Source organism: Myxine glutinosa, chromosome 2 (genome assembly GCF_964187855.1).
Source record: "Myxine glutinosa chromosome 2, kmMyxGlut1.1, whole genome shotgun sequence".
In the NCBI taxonomy this organism is placed as follows: Eukaryota; Metazoa; Chordata; class Myxini; order Myxiniformes; family Myxinidae; genus Myxine; species Myxine glutinosa.
The window spans coordinates 138,233,937-138,257,023 of NC_136262.1; the positions used below are offsets into that span (position 1 = coordinate 138,233,937).

The 23,087-nt window shown below is 43.6% G+C and overlaps 1 protein-coding gene across 7 annotated transcripts in view; it reads left to right on the forward strand.

Moving 5' to 3' along the window:
• The window catches only part of LOC137421222 (protein mono-ADP-ribosyltransferase PARP6), a 180,550-nt gene that overhangs the window by 149,375 nt on the left and 8,088 nt on the right, over positions 1 to 23,087 (forward strand). For all 7 annotated transcript variants that reach the window (XM_078771720.1, XM_068107055.2, XM_068107053.2 and 4 more), the window contains 3 exons: positions 2,194 to 2,306; positions 15,800 to 15,872; positions 22,699 to 22,768. In XM_078771720.1, coding sequence (XP_078627846.1) covers positions 2,194 to 2,306; positions 15,800 to 15,872; positions 22,699 to 22,768 — 256 coding nt within the window. The remainder of the gene's footprint in view (positions 1 to 2,193; positions 2,307 to 15,799; positions 15,873 to 22,698; positions 22,769 to 23,087) is intronic.

The window sequence follows — 23,087 nt, forward strand, 5'->3', positions numbered from 1 at the left end:
AGGATCCTAGGATCCTAAGCTGGCACCCTAGCCGCTTGATGAAGACCAGAAATAGCACAGGGCCCAGAACACTACCTTGGGGAACTCCAGCCAGAACACGAAGGGGAGATCAGAGAAATCCTTTCAGGGCCACACGTTGACTACGACCAGAGAGGAAGTCCGCAAGCCATGCATGGAGATTTCCATGGATACCATAGGAGGAGAGTTTGGTGAGCAGAGCTGGGTGCCAGACCGTATCGAAGGCACATGATATGTCAAGGGAGACAGCTCTGATTTCCTGTTTGGCATTGAGAACCTCCATCCATTGTTGAGACAGCAGAAGCAGCATGTCCAGAGTAGAATGACCTGGTCTGAATCCAAATTGATGATCGGAGATCAAGCCATTGAAGAAGAAGAAGGATTTGATATCCGAAGCAATGATGGATTCCATGACTATGCTGATAATTGGGAGCAGGCTGATTGGTCTGTAGTTGCAAGGATCTGTTTTGCACATTTTTTGTGTAAAGCGGTAATATTTACTGATTTCCAAGATGATGGCAGATGACCTTGAGCAAAAGAGATGGTGAAAAGAACAGAGAGAGGGTGAGTTAGAGCGGCAGAGCAGGATTTTAGGACCCGTGGGCTGATGCCGGCTGGTCCAGTTGCAGAATCAGAGTCGAGGTTTGACAAAAACTTCTCCACCTTGTCAGGAGGACGATCTTTGTGACCTTGACCTTTTGATCCATTGACCTCAAAAACAATGGCTTCCAGTTTGTCACTACCTCTACTCTGCATCTGCTTTACTTTTGGCAAAGTTTGTCGAGTTTTGGTAACCCCATTGTCAGGTTATTGCCTGGTCTGCTTAACATTACTAATAAAAGATTGTGAGAGTTTTGGAGGTGGATGGCTGGTACAACCATGTGGAATTTGTACTTGTGGCTCTTTCAAGCACACTTCAGGTTTTGTCTTCAGACGAACCACACTTGGGTGTGCTACAAAGCAAGCCATATGGACAAAGCTTCCACCATAATTGCAGGGTTGAAGCTGATATGGGTAATTTTATTTTTAGGTCATCTCATCTCGATTCTTGAAGAGATGAACTTATAAAATGGGTCATGATGTCGGGATGTTTGTCTGTCTGGTCGTCCGTCCATCCGTTAACCTCTTGCTATTTTTGTGACTCCTCCCTTATCACCCGGCCGATTGTTCTGAAATTTGACACATGAATACAAGACCATCGCCCGCACAATCGCTCTGGCTTAAATTTTTACATTTCTGATCATGGGGGCTGGAGAGAGGGGACGGGGGGGGGGGGGGGGGGTAACCCCTGAAACTTTGGACCCCTACTTGTCACTTAATTATTTACCAACTGATTGCTCTGAAATCCTATACAGCCCTTGTACTCGATGGTCCACAGGATCGCTCCGTCTTCGATGTTTCGATTTCGTATCGGGGGGTGGGGGGGGGGGGGGTGGAGGTGGAGGGCGGGTCGCAGTGGGGGTCCCCTAAAATCAACAGTGCTTTGCACTACAACCTCGAGAGATGACTGTCAGCCGACTCGGGACTATTTATTATTTTGATGTATCATGCTCTTTACAGAAAGTTGGTGCTGCTGAAACAGTTTATTGACAAGGGTTACACTGGGTGGGTTGCCATTGCCTTCCCAGCATTGTTTGTCTGTGCTCCATCTTTTAAAATGCTGAGCATGAAGTAAGGAAGCAGCACGTACCATTTTAAAGTCTTTGGTGTGACTCGTCAGGGATCTGAACGACTGACCTCCCGGATTCAGAGCGGACGCTCTAACCATTATGTACCAGGTCTGGTCTCTGGGTAATATGGAAACCTTCTATTTGGTCCAAATTACATTTCCCAGAAAGTGTTTGGACATTCAAATTACAGTTTTTCTTTTCATGCTGGGAAAGACCTAGCCCAGGTACTCAAGTCATCGATCAACCTTTCCCAATGCACAATGGAAAATGTGTCATCAAGTATCTTTTCCAATATCTTGACAATCAATCACCGTCAATCTAAGACTTTGTTCCAATTCTTATGATCATTACATTATGTTTTTTCCTTATTGATAATGTAAACTTTAGACTTTTTCTTCAGGCTGATATTCCATTAAACTTGTATATATTTTCCTTGTGTGTGTGTGTGTGTGTGTGTGTGTGTGTGTGTGTGTGTGTGTGTGTGTGTGTGTGTGTGTGTCTGCAGCAACTGTCATTCATGCACACGCCGCATCAGTTCTTGTTACTTAGCAGTCCACCTGCAAAGGAGGCCAGGTTTCGTGCTGCGAAGAAGCTTTATGGAAGTTCATTTGCCTTCCAGTAAGTATCAATTCATGTTTGTCCGGGAAAGGGATGAACGAGAGATCTATTTCTTTCTTTCTTTTATTTTTGCAGAATGCACAAATGGCAGTTACAAGCAACAAACACTACCAAAGAAACACAGTTGCCTGATACCAATATAAATCTCCACACACCTTGCATTCCATACAAATTATTCGCAATCAAATCAAAATATAAAGAGCGAGCCAAAAGATAAATATGGTTGTTGTTCTCATTTGTACGCAGCACATACCTGTGGGTTAACAGTGCCGCTGACATGATTGTCCCCTATAGGTTAGAACAGGTATTGGAATCTATCCAGGTACCCGGGACGGCTTGTCTCCTCCTCCCAAAGGACACCGTAGGATCTTTAATGTCCGGCTGCTGATGCTGGCAGATGAGACGCCCAGTTTAACGTCCATCCGAGGGTTGATACACACCTTGATGCCACACCAGGTAGCCTGTATGTGAAATAGTTTATAGCGCGAGATTCAAACAAATTGGAGGCGAGTGAAGAATTATCGTGTGGGTAAAAATAATGCACAACATTTAAATCAATTGAGTTGGCAGAGTTGCCATTGTCACCACACTAAAGTACGCAATTTGGTGTCTGTCTGATATTGATACATTCGGTTGTTACTTATCCAATCTCAAGCAAACCTCCCATGGAGATTGAGGGTCACTCAGCAGAGGTTGACTTCCTCCCCCCCCCCCCCCCCCCAAGGGAGTTTTCTGCCTTGGGTGAAATTAGTGTTAAGGTGTATAAATATGTTATCATGACTTTTCATGGGGCACACATATCAGAAGTTAACTTATTATAACCACAAACTATTCATCAATTCCGTTCAACATATGATTACCGTTTTAAAGTCGCTACCGTTATTTGAAGGAAACCCGACGTTATTGAGCCATTCTACGACTAACGTACGGCTAACGTACGACTAATGTACACACTAACGTACAACCCCCCTTACCTTCCCTCCTGCCGCCTCCCCACTGGCCGCTCCTTAGGGAACGAATGTTTCCAGTAAATAAAAACAACAAATCATAAGTAACAAATGTGAACACTTTTTTTTTTTTTTTTACTTTTAACCAAAAAAAGTAGACGCAGGGTGAACGAAAAAAAAGCACAAGACAAAGAAAGCACTTTGTGTAAGACTAAGAGGCTTTAAATTTGGGCATAGCTCCCACAGAAGTAAATAGGCGACACATTCACAAGCACAGACACTGGCAAAGCAGCTCAGAAGAACAAAGCAAGCCGACCCTGGCATCTCGACCACAGGCTCCAAGTCCATGCTGCGGGCACAAAAAGGATAACTGACTTTTAACAATGAATGAAACAGCACTTGATCGTACGTCTCCATCTATGTGGCACAATAGTCTCAGTGGCGTAATGGTTTTTGTGTTCGCTATGAGTCTGGGAGGTGGGTCCTTCAAACCCTGGCCGAGTCATGCCAAAGTCTAAAAATGTCACGTGCAGTTTCCTTGCTTGACGCTCGCCATTAAAAAGGATAAGAAGTGACAGAAAACGGTAGGTTGGCAACCAGTGCGCAGGTTTGGTGGGCCTAATGGCCTCATCCTGCATTGAAGTTCCTTGTAAAGGGACTCGAATTAATATATCTTGTCGATAAATACAACGCCATTGCCTGTCCCATTTCCTATCTCCGATCACATAGCTTCGTACTTTGTCACCAAACTTCGTGGGCATAATTTAGTTTTGCAATTCCACTTATGACATCGAAATGTATTTGCAACAACACCTCCGTTTATTCCATTTGGCTCAGTCAAAAGTAGACCTTTTTCAAAGCATTCACCAACAACAACAACAACAACAACAACATGCATTTTAAGGCCATTTTCCCTGCAAGAGCGGGGGTGAGCCTTGCGGTCCCCATGACAATCTTCTCCATCTTGCCCTATTTTCTGCATCTCTCCTTGTTAACCCCCTTGCCCGCATTTCTTCTTCCACTATCTTTAGCCAAGTCTTTCTCGGTCTTCCCCGTCCTCTACTTCCTTCTACATTCATTTCCATCACTCTTCTCAACCAGTCACTTTCATCCTTCCTCAACACATGACCAAACCATCTCAACCTGTTCCTCTTCACAACATCAATCACAGGCTCTATTCCCATCATCTTTCGCAATTCATCATTTGTCTTCCTCTCTCTCAACGACACTCCGCATATCCACCGAACCATTCGCATTTACACCCTTTCCAGCCTTCGTTGCTGCTCTACATTCATGACCCATGTCTCGCTCCCATACATCATAACACTTCTCACACATGCAGCATACACCTTTCCCTTCAGCTTCAATGACACTCCCCTCCTCATCAGCACGCCACTCAGTTCCCGAAACTTCTTCCATGCACATATCGCTCTAGCAACCGTTGCCGAGTCTGATCCACCTTCTCCATTCAGCATGTCTCCACGGTAGCAAAATGTTTTCACACCTTCCAGCTTCACGCCGTCTCCAAGATCCAACTCAACATTTCCTCCATCTGCAGCTCCCTCTGTGTACACCTTACATTTGAATGCAGCTGCCACACTGGTCAATGACCCTCTCAGACCACTACATTTTTGATGAACCCACATTGTACATTGAATGGAGTTCACTCCGACACACTTCCTGCACACAGCACATGGCTACTTCCCAGTTCTTTCCACCTCACCACATGCTTTACCACTTGCCATCACCTTCGTCTTTCCTATATTCACCTTCAGACCTTTTGTCTCCATACATTCCTTCCACTTGTTCATCTTTTCCTTCAGTCCATCCATACTTTCCGCAATCAACACCAGATCATCTGCATACAACAACTCTCACGGTAAATCCTCCTTTACGGTCTGAGCCAGCACCTCCATCACAGCTACAAATAGTAGTGGACTTAGTACCGACCCCTGATGCACTCCCACCTTCACCTCAAACTCACCACTGTTCCCGTCCTTCGTCCTTACAGCTGTGCGTGCTCTTTTGTACATTGCCATCACAACTCTGATCAACCATTCCTCCACTTCTAACTTCCTCAATGCCCATGTCAATACTTTGTGTGGAACCCTATCGAATGCTTTCTCCAGATCAACAAACCCAAGAAACAACTTCTTCCTCTTCTCCATGTACTTCTCCTGCAACTGCCTCACAATAAAGAGCGCGTCTGTTGTTCCTCTTCCTGGCATAAATCCAAACTGCATTTCGTCGATCTTCACCTTCTTCCTTATCCTCCTCTCCAACACCCTTTCCAATACCTTCATTCCATGCTCCAATAACTTTATCGCTCGGTACGAGCCACACTCCAGAGGGTCACCTTTCCCCTTGTATAGAGGGACGAGGGTACTCAGTTCCCAATCCACTGGAATGCGACCTTCTTTCACCACCAGATTACAGATCTCTGCCATTCTCTTCACACCCCAACTTCCTGCTGCCTTCAACATATCTCCCACAACTCCCGTAGGGCCTCCCGCTTTTCTACTCTTCATTGCTTTTATCGCTTCCTCAACTTCCTTCTCAGTTATCTTCTCTGCCGGTCCTAAAACTGGGTTACTCTCGATGTTGCCATCCCATTCATACTCTGTATTCAACAGCATTTCCATATATCTTTTCCATCTTCCTTTAATTCCATCTCGGTCCACAACGATTTGTCCCACTTCATCCTTCAAGCAACTCACCCCCATCACATCACACCTCTCTTTCGCTATCTGCTTTGCAATCCTGAATACCGCTCTCTGACCCTCTTCCGAATCCAAGCGTTCTCCGAACATTTTCCTACATGTCTCCTGCGCCTTTGCTACCTCTTTCTTTGCAGCCTTCTTGGCTGCCTTATAACTTTCATGCTCTGCTTTTTCTGCTCCCGTACCCTTCGCCTTCTGCCTCTCCTTGAACTTCTTCCTCTTCTCGTCAAGCCTCTTTCCAACTTCATCATCCCACCACCATGTTTCCGAGTGCCTCGGTGGTCCTTTTGTCCATCCACATACCTCACCAACGGCTCCCAACAGACAATCTTTCATTGACATCCAACCACGTTCAAGCTCAACCACATCAGCCTCTACCCGACTCAGCCTCTCTTTTAATGCCTCCCTTACTGTCACCTCTTTCAACCTCCACACCTTCATTCTCGGTTGGTACTTCACCCGCCGAGCTCTCCTCGCACCTTTCACCCTTATGTCGCAGATAACCAAGTGGTGCTGTGAAACAGCCTCCTCCCCCAGGATCACCTTTGTGTCCCGGAGGTGCCCCCTATCTCGCCTACGCACCATCAGGTAGTCAACAGTTGTCGTCGACCCACCTGACGTGTATATAACAAGCTTATTATCCCCTTTCTGGACTGAGTATTACAAATCAACAAATCAGCTCCATCAGCAAACTCCAAAATGCTTTCACCTTCTCCATTTCTCACACCATATCCGTAACCCCCATGAACTCCCTCAAAACCGTCCATACTCCTTCCCACATGTCCATTTAGGTCTCCTCGTACCACAACAACTTCCTCATCTTTCACGTTTTCCATCAGCTTCTCTATCGCACACCAGAACTTGTCCTTCTCTTCATCGCTCCGACCAACCTGCGGAGCATATCCCGAGATAACGTTCACCAAGAGCTTTCCAATCATCATTTTCACCATCATCAACCTATTACTCACTCTAGTCACACTCACCACACTGTCTACAAACTCCTCAGAAAACAGGACACCAACACCATTCACGCCCTCCGGGCACCCTTGCCACACAAACTTGTATTTCTGTCCCTGCCTACCCTTCACCATTCTCACACCACTTCCCTTCCATCTCGTCTCTTGCACAGAACATATGTCCACTCTTCTTCTGATCAATACTTCCACCACTTCTCCTGATCTCCCTGTCATTGTCCTTACATTCCATGTCCCAAACCTCAGAAAACGATCTCCACTTCGGGCTGGACCCTGCCCATATGTAGTTGTAATTGTCATGGTTCTCTTATTGAGGCAATGTTTTTATGGCCGGATGCCCTTCCTGACGCCAACCCTCTTAGTCGCCTCTTACGACACGCAGGGATACGGTGTACCTATTCTAACCAGGGTACACACTGACAAGGGTACACACCGTTTCAGAGAATGCAGTTTCAAAGCATTCACCATGCCAAATAATCCAATGGGCACCACATAAAGCCCAACTATCATGGGATTATTGTCTATACTAGGGCATGCCCGTACTATATATATATCTAAAATTATATCCCCCCCCTCTATTTACATGAAATGGTTTGGTCCAAAGCGAACGGCTTGCGAGTACGGTGACAATCCCCCCCCTCTATTTACATGAAATGGTTTGGTCCAAAGCGAACGGCTTGCGAGTACGGTGACAATCCCCCCCCCTCTATTTACATGAAATGGTTTGGTCCAAAGCGAACGGCTTGCGGAGTTTGGTAAAGAAATCGCCATAGCGTGCACAAACGCGCAGGAAAGCGAAAGAATCGCAAATTAGTTTTAATTAGTTTTAAAACATAGTTTAACGCCAACATAGTTTGCCAACGTGAAATAAATGAATACGCTCTCAAATGTGCCGTCCGAGGCAGAGTCTGTTCGCCACGTTCGGCACACGTGATAGCTCGCTGCTCTCTGATTGGTTGAATCGTTTTTTGGACATAGCTCGGTAACTACTTGTCCGATTAATTTCAAACCTTGAAAAGGCACATCCTCGGGTCCCCAGCAATATACCTGGCAAGTTGCAAGTATATCGGACCCGTGGTTGTCGAGAAACAGTGGTCACAGACAAACAAACACACACACAGACATACACACACACATACACACACACACACACACACACACACACAGAGATTAGTGGAATTATAGATAGATAATACGTTTGTTCATCCGTCAGTGTGTAATGCTCCTTTCCACCCATTGGTTGGACAGCTGGCCTGACTCCACCCACAATTGTCCCCTGAAAGATCATACTGCCACCATGTTGGTGCTATGCAAAGCCAAAGACATCTTCGAAGCTGTCGGACTCACAATCGCCAGGCCCTCCCATTAACTTTTCACTTCAGTGTAAAACGAACAAACCGACCGTTAAAATGATTTAAAGGGACCATCAAATATCGAAAGGTTGGAGCCGATGGGTGTCACGGGCCTCGTGAAGGCCACAGTAAGTATATGCCTCATGCTTCAGTCCTTAGGCTTCAGGCATCTGGTGTGAGCCTATGGGTCAGTGCAATTGAATCTACCCGAGCTATATAACCACGATGTATTATATCTGCACATAGGCCGTGGGCATTTTTTTGCTTCAAACCTAGGTTATTTTTAGCTCGTCTACAACGAAGTCAAGATGAGCTGTTAAAACCAAAATGATGTCCTTCGATCAGTCAGTCACTGGGTCCATCAATATTTTTAAATTTTATCCCTACTTTTTCGAGGTGGCCCAATGGATCCCCCCATGATTTGATTACGTGGAAGAAACAGCCACTCGAAACTGTAACACCATCTCTACCCAGCTACCAGCACATGTACACAGGTGATTTGAGTGGTGAATCACACGCCTGTGATGGCCTTCCGTCGACATTCTAAACCACCACCCTCACACTCCCCTCCACCACCCCTCCACTGGGGCAGGATATCGACATGACATAGCATGGACATGACGCGGACACGACATGGCCACGGCGGTCGGACACGACACAGCACGACCAAAGAAACACATATGGTGTCCTGGGAAAGTTTGAAATGCGATGAATCTGTAACATTGAGGACACCAGGTCAGCCTGCTATGGTGGGACAGGGTACACACTGACAGGGTACACACTAAATGCATTTGTCATCCATTTAGTCGGTGGCGTCCAAGTGTTCCTGGGTGGGGTCCATACTGGGTCGTGCCATGTCCGTGCTGTGCCAGGTCTGTGCTGGGTTAATGCTGTGTTATGTCCATGCTGTGTTGCGTGCATGCTGTGTTGCGTGCATGCTGTGTTGTGTCCATGCTGTGTTTTGTCCATGCTGTGTCGTGTCCATGCTGTGTCGTGTCCATGCTGTGTCGTGTCCATGCTGTGTCGTGTCCATGCTGTGTCGTGTCCATGCTGTGTCGTGTCCATGCTGTGTCGTGTCCATGCTGTGGCGTGTCCATGCTGTGGCGTGTCCATGCTGTGGCGTGTCCATGCTGTGGCGTGTCCATGCTGTGGCGTGTCCATGCTGTGGCGTGTCCATGCTGTGTCTTGTCCATGCTCTGTCCTGTCCATGCTGTGTCGTGTCAATGCTGTGTGGTGTCCATGCTGTGTCGTGTCCATGCTGTGTCGTGTCCATGCTGTGTCGTGTCCATGCTGTGTCGTGTCCATGCTGTGTCGTGTCCATGGTGTGGCGTGTCCATGCTGTGTTGTTTCTGCACTAGTGTCGGGGTTCATCCCCCAATCGGAGATCACCTGACCAAACTCGGACAATTTACAGGAGAATTTATTAAGAGATAGTAACATGTACATGGAAGAGAAGCTGGGATATTAGCTAGTAACCCCAGTAAAAACTCAGCAATATCCAACACAGTTCTCTTAAAATAAGCACAGCTAGCTAGGGCATTATATAGGAACATCAAAGCATGTGAAAGGGAAAGATTGGCGCCTGCTTCGTAAGGAGAAAACTATTTCCCCTCCCGTGCAGTTCTGCCCAAGGCCGAGAGAAAAACTCAACAGAATATGTTTATGGAGTCAGCAAAAGGACAATTCACTGCTGCCCTGCTTGCACTCCTTCCAGAATGCTCAGCAGTAGTTGCCAAGCAATAGACTCAGTTTGCCTCGTAACAGAGCCAAATGCATGAAATCCTCGACAACTGCCCCATTTTGTGACTAAAACACACCAATCAAGAGTTTTATTACCAACTTGTAAAACTCGGGATTTCATAAAAGTATTTTTCCGTTATCTGTGATTAATCTTAAGCTACATATGGTGAGCGAAGTTCCCTGCCCGCCACAAGGAATTCACTCTAGCTGCGTTAGGGGTGAGCCAAGTCCCTCCCTATGGAGTTGGGGCGATGGATCCTAGACGATAAGCAAGTACCTCCATGCTTCCCATTCCCAAATTATCCTTGAAGCCTACCTCAATAAAAAGAAGGAAAGAAAGAAATTTTAAAGAAAGGATCCCCTTTGCAGGACGATCGCAAATTGGTTGTACAGAAATAATTATTCATTAGCATATTGTTACGTATTATCTCCCCAAACCCCGGTCACAGTGCACCTCAGAGTCTCGAGAGGGAACGTGGCAGAAAGATTTGTTATTGAGAGTGTTCTAATAAACCATGGTAGAACCACACCAATGCAATTGTACAACAAAACAAGTAATTGTATTAAGAACTCTCACATACTCAATAATAACACTCTTAAATATACAATGAAAATATCACTTGCATCAAATGAACAATACATATGATGGTACCATCATTCCCCAATGCTCTCAAAGCAATAAACTCACGATACGCCAAACGTGAGTGGAATGTAACATTCCCCAAAGTCTGTGCCACACGCTGGTTGAAAGTCGAAGTTGTGCAGAACGACAAAACAACTGTGGACGAGGAGTTACGAGATGAGAGGTCGATATGGGAATTAAGCCAATATGGAAACCAACGGCAATCAACACGATGCGGTCGATATGGAAATCCCAACTACAAACACGATGCACCAGGCGGACAGCTTCTTCGAGGACAAAATAGTGTATCGGCCTGTAATGGAGGCGCTTACTTTCCCCCCAACAATAGCTCACACTTGGTGATAAAACCTGAGACGCATGTTTAATTGCAATCGCAATATGTGACGATGTCGCAGGCAATCCCTTTACTGGGAAGCCTCAACTCAATTGCGACCAATATCAAAAATGTCTGCTCGCAGCCTCGATGGGACTCACGGATGTCTCCTCCTCTCCCTGCCGATCTCCTCATCTCTCTTCTTCTCCCTTCTGGTTTCTTTGCTGCGTTTTTCCTTTTTCCTTCACAAACATTTATTTTTACCTTTTACTGAAGTCAACTCCATTTCACACAGAAATCTTAACAACAATATTACCTGAAACGAAAAATCCTACAAGTACTTAATAACAACAAAGGCGGAAGTGATGGATCCGTAACACTCCCCACCTTCAAGGAAGAAAGTTTGAACACAGTGAAAACTTTCTTTCCAGACAAGAAGTATCTAACAACCAAAAGTAATACTCACACCCATAAAACTACAAATCAAAACTATGGCTGATCAAGTCCTTTAAGCAACAAAAATTCCAAACAACGCACAGGAATCCTTAAGGTTAATTCAATCTGGATGAATCTCCTGCTGGAGATAATCCATCTTAACAGGGTTTCATCTGGTAGGGGTGTTGTTTCATGGGAGTGGCCTCCCCCACATCAATATCATGATATACCAGGTCGGTACGACCAGGTACATCTGTGAACAAATGTGCAAACTCAGAAATTAGGTTGGATAATTGTCCTTGTTGTTCCCTCGTCAAATGACCTAATTTCTGGTTGAGGTTCCTTAACACTTCAGTATTCGTCAATCTTGGGCAAGCCTGGTCATCAATGCTATCAAACTTCACATTGGCCTCAATCTCTGGATTTTCTTGCACACCGACTACAGGTACGACAGGTGAGACAGGAGCCATCTTTTTCACAGGCTTCCTCTCTTAATATTTCTTCAGTCGGATTCCTAAGAGGGATTAATGATTCCAGCACAGGTTCAGAAGCAAGAACAGAAGAATAGGAGATTGACAGAAAGGAGAGCAGAGAACGAAGGAACAAGGAGGTGTATAAGCAAATGTGTTGGTATGGGAGGGGAGGCCTACTTTTTAAAATTCTTTGTTAATATGTTTTTTTGAAGGTTAGGTGAAAGTGGATCAGAGGAAGAAGGATAAAGTTGAAGAAGTATGGTGAGAACTGGAATTGGTGTCGGCTGGAGTGGATTGAGTTTTGAAGGAAGAAGAGAAAAAAAGGGGGTGGGGCGAAACACGTGGTCGAAGAACGAACGAACACGGGGAGAGAAGGAAATTTTTCAGATTTTTTTTTTTTCGAGTTAAGACTTTAAACAAAGGGTAAGATGTTCGGGGAAGTATGGGGTGAAAAAAAGACTGGAAAAAACAGCGAGAGAACGAAAGTAATTGGACCACAAACGACCACCGAGAGGAGACAACAAAGCTTCGAGGCCTGGAAAACCAGGCCTGAAAAACGCAGCAGGAACCAACTGACGATTATACACAGGTATGCACGATTTACACCCTGATATCTAACTAGAAACACACAGTAGGCACTCACACTGTAAAATGAAAATACAGTTTTGACAAAAATACAAATGGGAAAAATTCTTAACTTTGGTAGCGTGGAGAGCTTGGAAAAACACACAACCTCGCTGGCAAAACCAGAGTTTATGAAAACCAGAATCTTCAGTGTATTTTGGTTCGCTTGGGTCTTTGAGGTCTTTAAGGGTCTTCGGGGTCTTTTGGGTCTTTGGAGTTGTTAAGGGTCTTTAGAATATTTTCAGTCTTTGGGGTATTTTAGTGTCTTCGGGGTATTTTGGGTCTTCAGTGTATTTTGGGTCTTTGGGGTGTTTAGAGTCTTTGGGGTGCATTTGGTCTTTTCAGTCTTTTAGTTATTTGAGGTATTTTGGGTCTTTAAGGGTCTTTTGAGTCTTCATGATATTTTGGTTCTCTTTGGTGTTCAGGGTCGGGTCTTTGGGGTCTTTTAGGTCTTCTGCGTATTTTGGGTGGTTGGGGTGTTTTGGTATTTGGGGTCCATTGGGTCCTTTCAGTCTTTTATAGGTTTTTGGGGTATTTTAGGTCTTCGGGGTATTTTGGGTCTTTGCGGTATTTTGGGTCTTCAGTGTCTTTTTAGTCTTTGGGGTCTTTTGGTTCCTCTGGGTCATCGGGGTCTTTTGGTGTTATTTAGGGTCCTTGGGTTATTTAGGGTCCTCGGGGTCTTTCGGGTCCTCTGGGTCTTTTGGGTCCTCTGGGTCGTCTCGGTCTTATAGGTCCCCGGGGTGTTGGAGAGAGGGGGGGGGGGGTACAGGCAGTCCCCGGGTTACGAACGCCCGACTAACGAATGCCCGTACTTTCGAACCGACCTCCGTAAAGCCTATGATTTAAAAAAACAAACCAAAAATTTTTTACTTGTTTTTTTTTTTTGTATGCAGAATCGAGGCTCGTGAAAGAGCTAACATTTATCACACAGAGTAAAAATCAAACAGACACACAAAGTATATAATAAGGGTATAATAAGGGGAGTGGTAGACAAGATAAATATGAGAAAAGCTCTGTTTAAGCCACCCTTGATGTTTACTCTAAGAAAATTGACCAGCACCAGGTCCATCCTCTCCAACACCAGGCCCATCATCTCGGATAGATATATAAAGGTATGATCGTTTCAAGGTTTGCAAGACATCAATAGGAACGAGAGTAAGTGTTAACCTTTAATTATCTTTTCTTTTCTATCTAAACAGTTTAAGAAATGGTTCTTTCATGTTTTTTATACCTATAGATGTTTTAGGTAAAATATATACTATATACTAAGACAAACATTTGACTAATTGACGCTAGATGTGAACCGTACACAACTGTTCCGACTTACATACAAATTGGACTTACAGACAGACTTAGAAACGGAACTCGTTCGTAACCCGGGGACTGCCTGTATTTAGGGTCCTCTATGTACTTTAGGTTAAGTATTTCAGGTTACATTTGTGGCTGGAGTCAGGTCAGCTGTCCAACCAATGGGTGAAGAGCGGACATACATACATACATACATACAAACACTTGCTCCATTATACACTACCGGTCAAAAGTTTTAGAACACCTCAATTTTTCCAGTTTTATTGAAATTTACACAGTTTAATGTCTCAATGTTCTCTGAAATTAAGCATAGAACAAATAAACAATTGGAGATAAAAAATGAAATCATAGAATCATTTTGTTTAACGAAATTTGATTGAAATTTTTGACTCGGCAAAGTCGCCACCTTTTGCATATATAACCACCGAGCACACTCGTGGCATTCTTTCTACAATGGAAATCAAATATTGTTTGGGAAGTTCTTCCCAACACTGTTGCAGAAGTTCCCACAAATGTGTTGCACTTGTAGGTTGCTTTGCTCTCACCCTTCTGTCCAGTTCACCCCAAACCAGCTCGATGGGGTTTAAGTCTGGAGACTGTGCTGGCCATTCCATGATTTGAACCCTACTGTCTTGTTCTTTTCCTCGAAGGTAGTTTTGACATAGCCTGGAGGTGTGTTTAGGGTCATTATCTTGCTGTAGGATGAACCCCTGATCAACTAGGTGTATACCAGAGGGTATTGCATGGCGCTGCAAAATGCTGTGGTCGCCCTTTTGATTCAGGGTGCCAGTCACTCTGTGCAAGTCGCCGACTCTGGATCCAGCAAAAGATTCCCAGACCATCACGCTTCCTCCTCCATGTTTGACAGTTGGTGTCACACACCGAGGAACCATCCTTTCGCCTACTCGGCGGCGTACAAAAACCCTGCGTGATGAACCAAAGATTTCAAATTTTGGTTCATCAGTCCATAAGACCTTCTTCCAGTCTTCAGTCGTCCACTGGCGGTGCTTCATGGTCCAGGCAAGCCTCTTTTTCTTATTTTGCCATCTTAGCAATGGCTCTCTTACTGCCACTCGACCTGCCAAACCTGCAGCTCGAAGTCTTCTCTTCTCAGTTGAAACTGGGACTTGCTTACTTCGACCAGTGTTAAGCTGTGCTTGAAGCTGTTGTCTTGTGAGCCGCTAATCACGCAAGCTGTTGACTCTCAGAAACTTGTCTTCTGATTCTGTTGTGGCTTTGGGTTTGTCAGACCTCTTCCTGTCAGAGTTTCCTCCAGTTTCCAATATGCTACTTCCTGCAGTGCAATATTGTCCAAATAATGCTTCGGAGGATGTAATAACAGTCTGCTCCAATACTGCATTTATACAGACAGGGGCTTTGTTATCAAGTAATCAGCAGAGGTTAGGACACCTGTAGGAATTGTTTGCATCAACTTTCAAGGCTTAATTTACTTACTTTGCTGCAGCACAGCTGTAAGTTGTTAACCCATTACTTGTTCCCTGAAGAAAGCCTTTTTTTTTTTTACAATATAACTGTGCAATTTACATTATTTTCCCGTTTTTGCTCATCTAAACTTTTTTTTTAACCTCGAACAGTTTACTGCTTACCTTTGTACCATTTCAGGATATTCACTGGACATTAAACTGCGTAAATTTCAATACAAACTGGAAAAATTGAGGTGTTCTAAAACTTTTGACCGGTGGTGTCTATAGATTTTTCTTTTTCTTGTGTGCCTCTCCCATCCCATGAAATGATTTTCCATCCCATTACCCATCCTTAGTTGTATTTGCTGTTCTGCTAATTCAGATCGATTATGATGAGATTTGAAATACTGGTAATTTAAAACACTGCTTATTTGCCTTCACATCATCTCTCATCGTCATGCATTATGCTCTCGATTTGCAGTAATAATGTACATTTTGATTGCTTTATGTAATCATATGTAATTTATTTCCGCATGACAGTGGATCGCACACAGAAAACTGGCATTCCATTCTTCGTAATGGTCTGGTGAATGCATCCTATACCAAGCTTCAGGTAAAAGGTAGAAATATGATGGTGTAATCGTGTTTAATTATCTTCACCCAAGGTCAATGCATTACTTCTAATTTCCTCAATATCCAAGATGCATCTGCACAGCTGTGTACACGATTGTCAATTCGCCGAATGTTGTGAAGGAAAACCGAATTGTTTTTTTCCTCCAGGTTACACAAACTACAGCTTCATTTTATGGTCACAACTGTTTTATGTACTTTTTTTGCAGCTAACAATCATCATCATCATCATCATCATCATCATCATAGCAATGATCACTGCCTATCTTTCAGGATTTATTCTAAATTTGACTACAGTTATCTAAGGCTCACGGGGGCTGGCAAGGTAGCGAAGATAAAAGTATGCACACTCGCCTTTGAGCAGTCTCACCGGAGTTTGAAACTCCAACCCAGCTATTAACTGTCATCCTGGTGTTTCCCATGCAGGGTTAGGCATCAATGTGTGCACTGTCTATCCGAGGGACATTAACCGGACGACCTGTCTGCCAACACTGGTCATTGGTGGCCGTTAAAGATCCCATGACATCTTTCAGGAAGAGTAGGCAAGTTATCATTGCCACCCTGAACAAATTATAAGTTGCTGTTCTGACTGACTGTTGGAAAGGCAATGGCAAACCATCCAGCATAATCTTTGCTAAAATATGACTTCGGCAGCATTGAAACATTGTCCAGAGTATGGTAGATTGCTGATGAAGAAGACTCATGAAGGAGCTTGGACATAAATCACATACAGGACAAAGACGTAAGGAAGCATCACAATACTTTTACATGAATTACCTGGACATGAGTAGAGAATGGAGACAATTACCTGGACATGAGTAGAGAATGGAGACAATTACCTGGACATGAGTGGAGAATGGAGACCATTACCTGGACATGAGTAGAGAATGGAGACAATTACCTGGACATGAGTAGAGAATGGAGACAATTACCTGGACATGAGTGGAGAATGGAGACCATTACCTGGACATGAGTAGAGAATGGAGACAATTACCTGGACATGAGTAGAAAATGGAGACAATTACCTGGACATGAGTGGAGAATGGAGACCATTACCTGGAGATGAGTAGAGAATGGAGACAATTACCTGGACATGTGTAGAGAATGGAGACAATGACATGGATATGAATAGAGAATGGAGACAATTACCTGGACATGTGCAGAGGCACACCCCTATTTCACAGATACTTTTACAAGTATTTTCGGCTTATTTTAGAAGCTTTGTGAGACATATTAGGTAGGTAACAGTCCTTATCTGGCACGCAATATATATGTTCCCTGCCCAATGATCATTGTCATCGGGAATTTTTGCACACGCTGAGCATTCTGGGTGGGATTTCATCATGCTTCACCAATTACCGGATGCCGTCACTAATTCAGGCCCCCACCTTTCCTCCATGGCTCTCGGAACCAATGCAGTTGTCTATGCCTACCACACCTTTTATCCAAGGCTTTTGGGCCTGGCTCAACCTGGCACAACCTGCAGCAGCCTCCATGTATCCCCCCTTGGTTTCTTCACAGCCATGGCTAACATGCCAGGGCAGGGTCAGCCCTCACCTTTTCCCCTCAGTTAAGACAGCTTATCATGGCGTTTTTCCATTCGCTTTGAATTACAAAAGTAACAAGAAAGAGCAATCAGAGATTGCAGACCCTTGCCAGGATGTGTTTTTAGTGGTTTTTAAGGCTTTTGTGTTAAAACAAATATGGCGGCTGAACCACGTGACCGATGATGTCATCATTTTTTTTTCCCACCAATTTATCCTGAGATGATGCTCAAGAAATTTAATCTTGATCGGATGAAGTGAATTATGACGTCATAATGGAGGCACCTATGACATCATCATTAACACGTTATTCCCCATGGAGAGTTCTTTACAATGAGCCATGTTTCAATTTTTTCTATGCATCCCTTTCGGAGATATAGAGGTGCAAAGTTTTTCGTTTTTCCAAGATGGCGGCCGAACCACGTGACCGATGACATCATCATTATTATTATTATTTTCTCCACCAATTTATCCCCAGGCGACGCTCAAGAAATTTCACCTTGATCGGATGAAGTTTTGTACTTGTCGAATTATGACGTCATAATGGAGGCACCTATGACATCATCATTAACACGTTATTCCCCATGGAGTGTTCTTTACGATGAGCCATGTATCAATTTCTTCTACGCAGTACTTTTGGAGATATAGAGGTGCAAATATTTTCAATTTTTCCAAGATGGCGCCCATACCACGTGACCTAAGACGTCATTATCATTAAAAAAAAATTATACAGGTGGAATGCGCCAATGGTGAAAATTTCCTGTCAATCGGACCAACGGTTGCAGAGAAAATAATATTTATTCTGTGTGGAGAAACAAACAAACAGACAGACAGACAAACGGACTCAAATGCAATACCCTCTCCTCTGGCGAGGGTAATAACAACACGAATGGTAGTATCATAATATAAATGTTATTGCAAAACAATATGAATACTAACAATATCCACCTCTCCAAGGGATTTTCCTCCATGGCCAAACGCCAAACTTCTCCATGGCCAACGCACCCCTACTGGAAATGAAAATCTTATAAACCACAAACATTTGATTAATAATAATAAATCTTTATTGTTCCATTTTCAGGGAAATTATTCTTTGGTGACACATTATTACATTTTCAAACAGTCGTTGCTGCTGTTTAACACTAAAATGAAAGGGAAAAACCCGACATTCTTGAGGCAATATATGAGTCTAGATCGACTGTAATCTATATCCCCAGAGAGGTACAAGACCATCATTTCCAGAGGGATGAGGGTTCATGAACAAGAGGACATGATTAGAAAATGAGGAAACAGCAGTGCAAAACCAATACAAGACAAAATGCTTTCTCAATCAGAACCATTAACAGCTTGAGCAGACTACCCAGAGAAGCTTTTCAGGCTAATACGGTCAACCAGTTGAAATCGGCCCTGGAAAAACACCGGAAGGACCAAACCCTAAAGTATACGTCATACTAACAAAGGACTGATGTAATGAGGGTAAATAAGCAACGCTTCAAGTTTCTACATTCAAGTAATTCCAAGTAAGTAAGACCGTTCCTGCTGCTCTTGTAGGGAGCAGGTGTACTTGTAAATGAAATGAGGGAAGAAAACTTATGGAAAGAAGGAGTAGAAGAAACATGAAGAAGAAGTGTGTCACAAGGGAGACATGATTTTGTCTGCACATCCAATCCTGGCAGCACTCATCTGGTTATTATGAGACACCTTATTCTAAAATTGACTATAATATAGCTATTTAACTCTTTCATTAACCCTGGTCATTTCATACAGGGCCTTCAAAAAGTATTCAGACCCCTTGACCTTTTCACATTTTGTTGTTACAGCCTGAATTTAAAATGGATTAAATTGAGACTTTTTTGTCACTGATCTACACATAATACCCATAATGTCAAAGTGACTTCTTTTTTTTTAGAATATTTTTACAAAATTATTTAAAATGACAAACAGAAGTATCTAATTTACATGAGTATTCAACCCTCTGAGTCAATACTTAGTAGAAGCACCTTTAGAAGCGATGACAGCTTTAAGTCTTCTTGGGTATGTCTGTATGAGCTTTGCACATCTGGATTTTGGGAGATTCTCCCATTCTTCCTTGCAGATTTGTTCAATCTCTGTGAAGTTGGATGAGAAGCGTCGGTGAAGAGCAATCTTCAAGTCTTTCCACAGATTATCAATGGGTTTCAAGTTCGGCTTTGGCTGGTCCACTCAAAGACTTTCACGTTCTTGTTCTGAAGCTGTTCCAATGTTGCTTTGCCTGTATGCTCCGGGTCATTGTCCTGCTAGAACTTAAATCTTCACCTCAGTCTAAGGTGTTTTGCACTCTGTAGCAGGTTATCCTCGAGGATATGCCTGTATGTGGCTCCATTCAATGTTCCCTCTATCCTTACAAGTCTCCCAGTTCCAGTCGCTGAAAAGCATCCCCATAGCATGATGCTGCCACCACGATGCTTCACGGTAGGGGTGGTGTTAGATGGGTGATGAGCTGTGCTTTGTTTCCGCCAGACGTAGCGCTTTGTATTCAGGCCAAAAGGTTCAGTGTTCGTCTCATCAGACCACAGAATATTTTACCTCATGCTCTCACGTCCCTGCGCATCGTAAGAGCGTGACCAAGGGTTGGCGTCAGGAAGGGCATCCGGCCATAAAAACATTGCCTCAAACAGGGAACCATGATTGTCATGGGGCCTGCAAGGCTAACCCCCGCTCTAGCGGGGAAAATGGCCTTAAAACGATCATTCATATTCAATATAATTCTCTCAGATTCTTTCACGTGCCTTTTTGCAAACTTTGGGCGTGCTGTCATGTGCCTTTCTCTCAGGAGTAACTTCCGTCTGACCACTCTCACATAAAGCCTATAGATTTATCAAGTGTTGCAGAGACTGTTTTATTTGCCTCCGGCAGGTTCTCCCATCTCAGCAAAGAAACTGTAGTTCTGTCATTGGTCATTGAGTTCTTCCCCTTCACTTTTTTCACATTTTGTTATGTTGCAGCCTTATTCTGAAATCGTTTAAATTCATTTTTTCCCTCATCAATCGACACTCAATATGACATTGCATCACAAAAATTCCCACATTATTCCCACACATTGAAATCCATAATTATGAATCCAATAAAACAGCAACATTACCCTTCATCTTTGTATATGCACATTACTTAACTCGACATGACTTGTGTCATGCTCAAACTGTCCTTTGTATGAGAGTCTATGAGATTACTGGGGAATTCTGGAGATTCTGGTGAATTGCATAAGGAAAGGGGCAAGAAGAAAAATCCAAATATTTCCTGGCAGCCTTTAACTTTAACATACAGTGCATTCAGAAAGTATTCAGACCCCTTCACTTTTTTCACATTTTGTTATGTTGCAGCCTTATGCTGAAATCGTTTAAATTCATTTTCCCCCTCATCAATCTACACTCAATACCCCATAATGACAAAGAGAAAACAGGACTTTAGAAAGTTTTGCAAATTTATTAAAAAGAAAAAACTGAAATATCACATTTACATAAGTATTCAGACCCTTTCCTATGACACTTGAAATTTAGCTCAGGTGCCTCCCATTTCTCTTGATCATCTTTGAGACGTTTCTACACCTTGATTGGAGTCCACCTGTGGTAAATTCAATTGATTGGACATGATTTGGAAAGGCACACACCTGTTTATATAAGGTCTCACAGCTGACAATGCATATCCGAGCAAAAACCAAGCCATGAGGTCGAAGCAACTGCCTGCAGAGCTCAGAGACAGGATTGTGTCGAGGCACAGATTTGGGGAAGCCTACAAAAAAATCTCTGTTGCATTGAAGGTTCCCAAGAGCACAGTGGCCTCCATAATTCTTAAATGGAAAAAGTTTGGAACAACCAGGACTCTTCCTAGAGCTGGCCGCCCGGCCAAACTGAGCAATCGGGGGAGAAGGGCCTTGGTAAGAGAGGCGACCAAGAACGCGATGGTCACTCTGGCTGAGCTCCAGAGATCCTATGTGGAGATGGGAGAAACTTCCAGAAGGACAACCATCACTGCAACACTCCACCGATGTGGGCTTTATGGCAGAGTGGCCAAACGGAAGCCAAACAGTTCAATCTTGGTTTCATCAGACCACAGAATCTTGTTTCTCACAGTCTGAGAGTCCTTTAGGTGCTTTTTTGCAAACTCCAATCGGGTTTTCGTGTGTCTTTCACTGAGGAGAGGCTTCCGTCTGGCCACTCTGCCATAAAGTGAAAGGGTCTGAATACTTTCTGAATGCACTGTATGAATGTGGGAATTTACTTGGTGACTTATTAGCCTCACATGCTTCCAAAGGAAAACAAAAAGCTATCGTAATGGTGCCGTGTGTCAGGCAGTGCATCAGTGAGTTGACTCTGGTTGTGAGATCTACTCTAATCTACAAGTTGTGGACAAAAAAAAAATTGTAAACACCAATGTCACTTAATACTTAACAGTGTGTTGGACCACTACGTACGGCCTGTATGCACCATGGCATGGAGTCCACTGGCGTCTGGAATTCTGCAGGAGGGATGCGGCATCATTCTTCCATGAGAAAGTCGATCAACTCACCTGTTTGATGGAGGTGGAAAACGTGGAATATGCCATTGATGCTCGATTGGGTTCAGATCTGGTGACTGAGAAGGCCTGACATATGGATAACATCAGTGTCATGCTCATCAAACCATTGGGCGACCACAAGTGCTCTGTAGATGGGGGGCGTTTGGTGGTTGGTGGGGAGCAGGGAGGGGGGTTAGGGGGGAGGGGGGCCTCCTCTTGCAGCCGTGCCTGTGCAGAAATTTTCTACATGACTCTAAGCATGCTGGGATGTTATTTGCTAAATTAACACATGGGCCATACCTGTGTGGAAGCCTTTGCTTGTTGTCCCTCATTTACCAAGGTGTTTCCATTTTTTTTCTTTTTGCCACTACCTGTATATACAACAGCAAGACTGCATTGATTTTATAAATACTCCTTGTTGTTATATTATGAAATTGGAGCAATCTCTAAATGTTTTCTAATATTCTATACAGAAATGTTATATACATGTTCTATACATGTTCAAACATGCAGTTTTCTGGAATTTATATCGTTATGGAGTCTGTCCTGAAGATATATTCGAGGTTAACTGATTTTGTATACAAAGTCTAGTCTCACGGATTATCTTGAGCAATTATTATGCCGTTGTGCGTACTATCTGCGACTGTGTCACTTTTATTGTGGAAATGGATTTTTAGTGTGAACTGTTGTGCTCATTATTTTCCGTTGCCATCTTTGTTTTCTGATGTTTAGTTGCACGGAGCAGCGTACGGAAAAGGCATATATTTGAGCCCCATATCCAGCATCAGTTTTGGCTATTCGGGTGAGGAATGAGTTATTTTGCACTGACTCTCACACAGTAGAGTCCCGTTATCAATGGCACACTCGTGAATGTCATTTTAACAAAACTCACTTTTGGTGGAAAATCCCACTTCAAATGAATGAATCTCAACTCCATATAATGAACAGTGTAATGTATTACTTTTTAAAGAAAGAAAACCATCAACCTCTGAGCCATTGAAGGGGAAATGAAGTAAAACTGTCTGTCATGAACACACAAGAGTTGCATTAAGTGAAATGTATAATTATTTTGAATGTCAACGTTTTATTGGTGATTATATTAGGGTATACTGCATTCACAC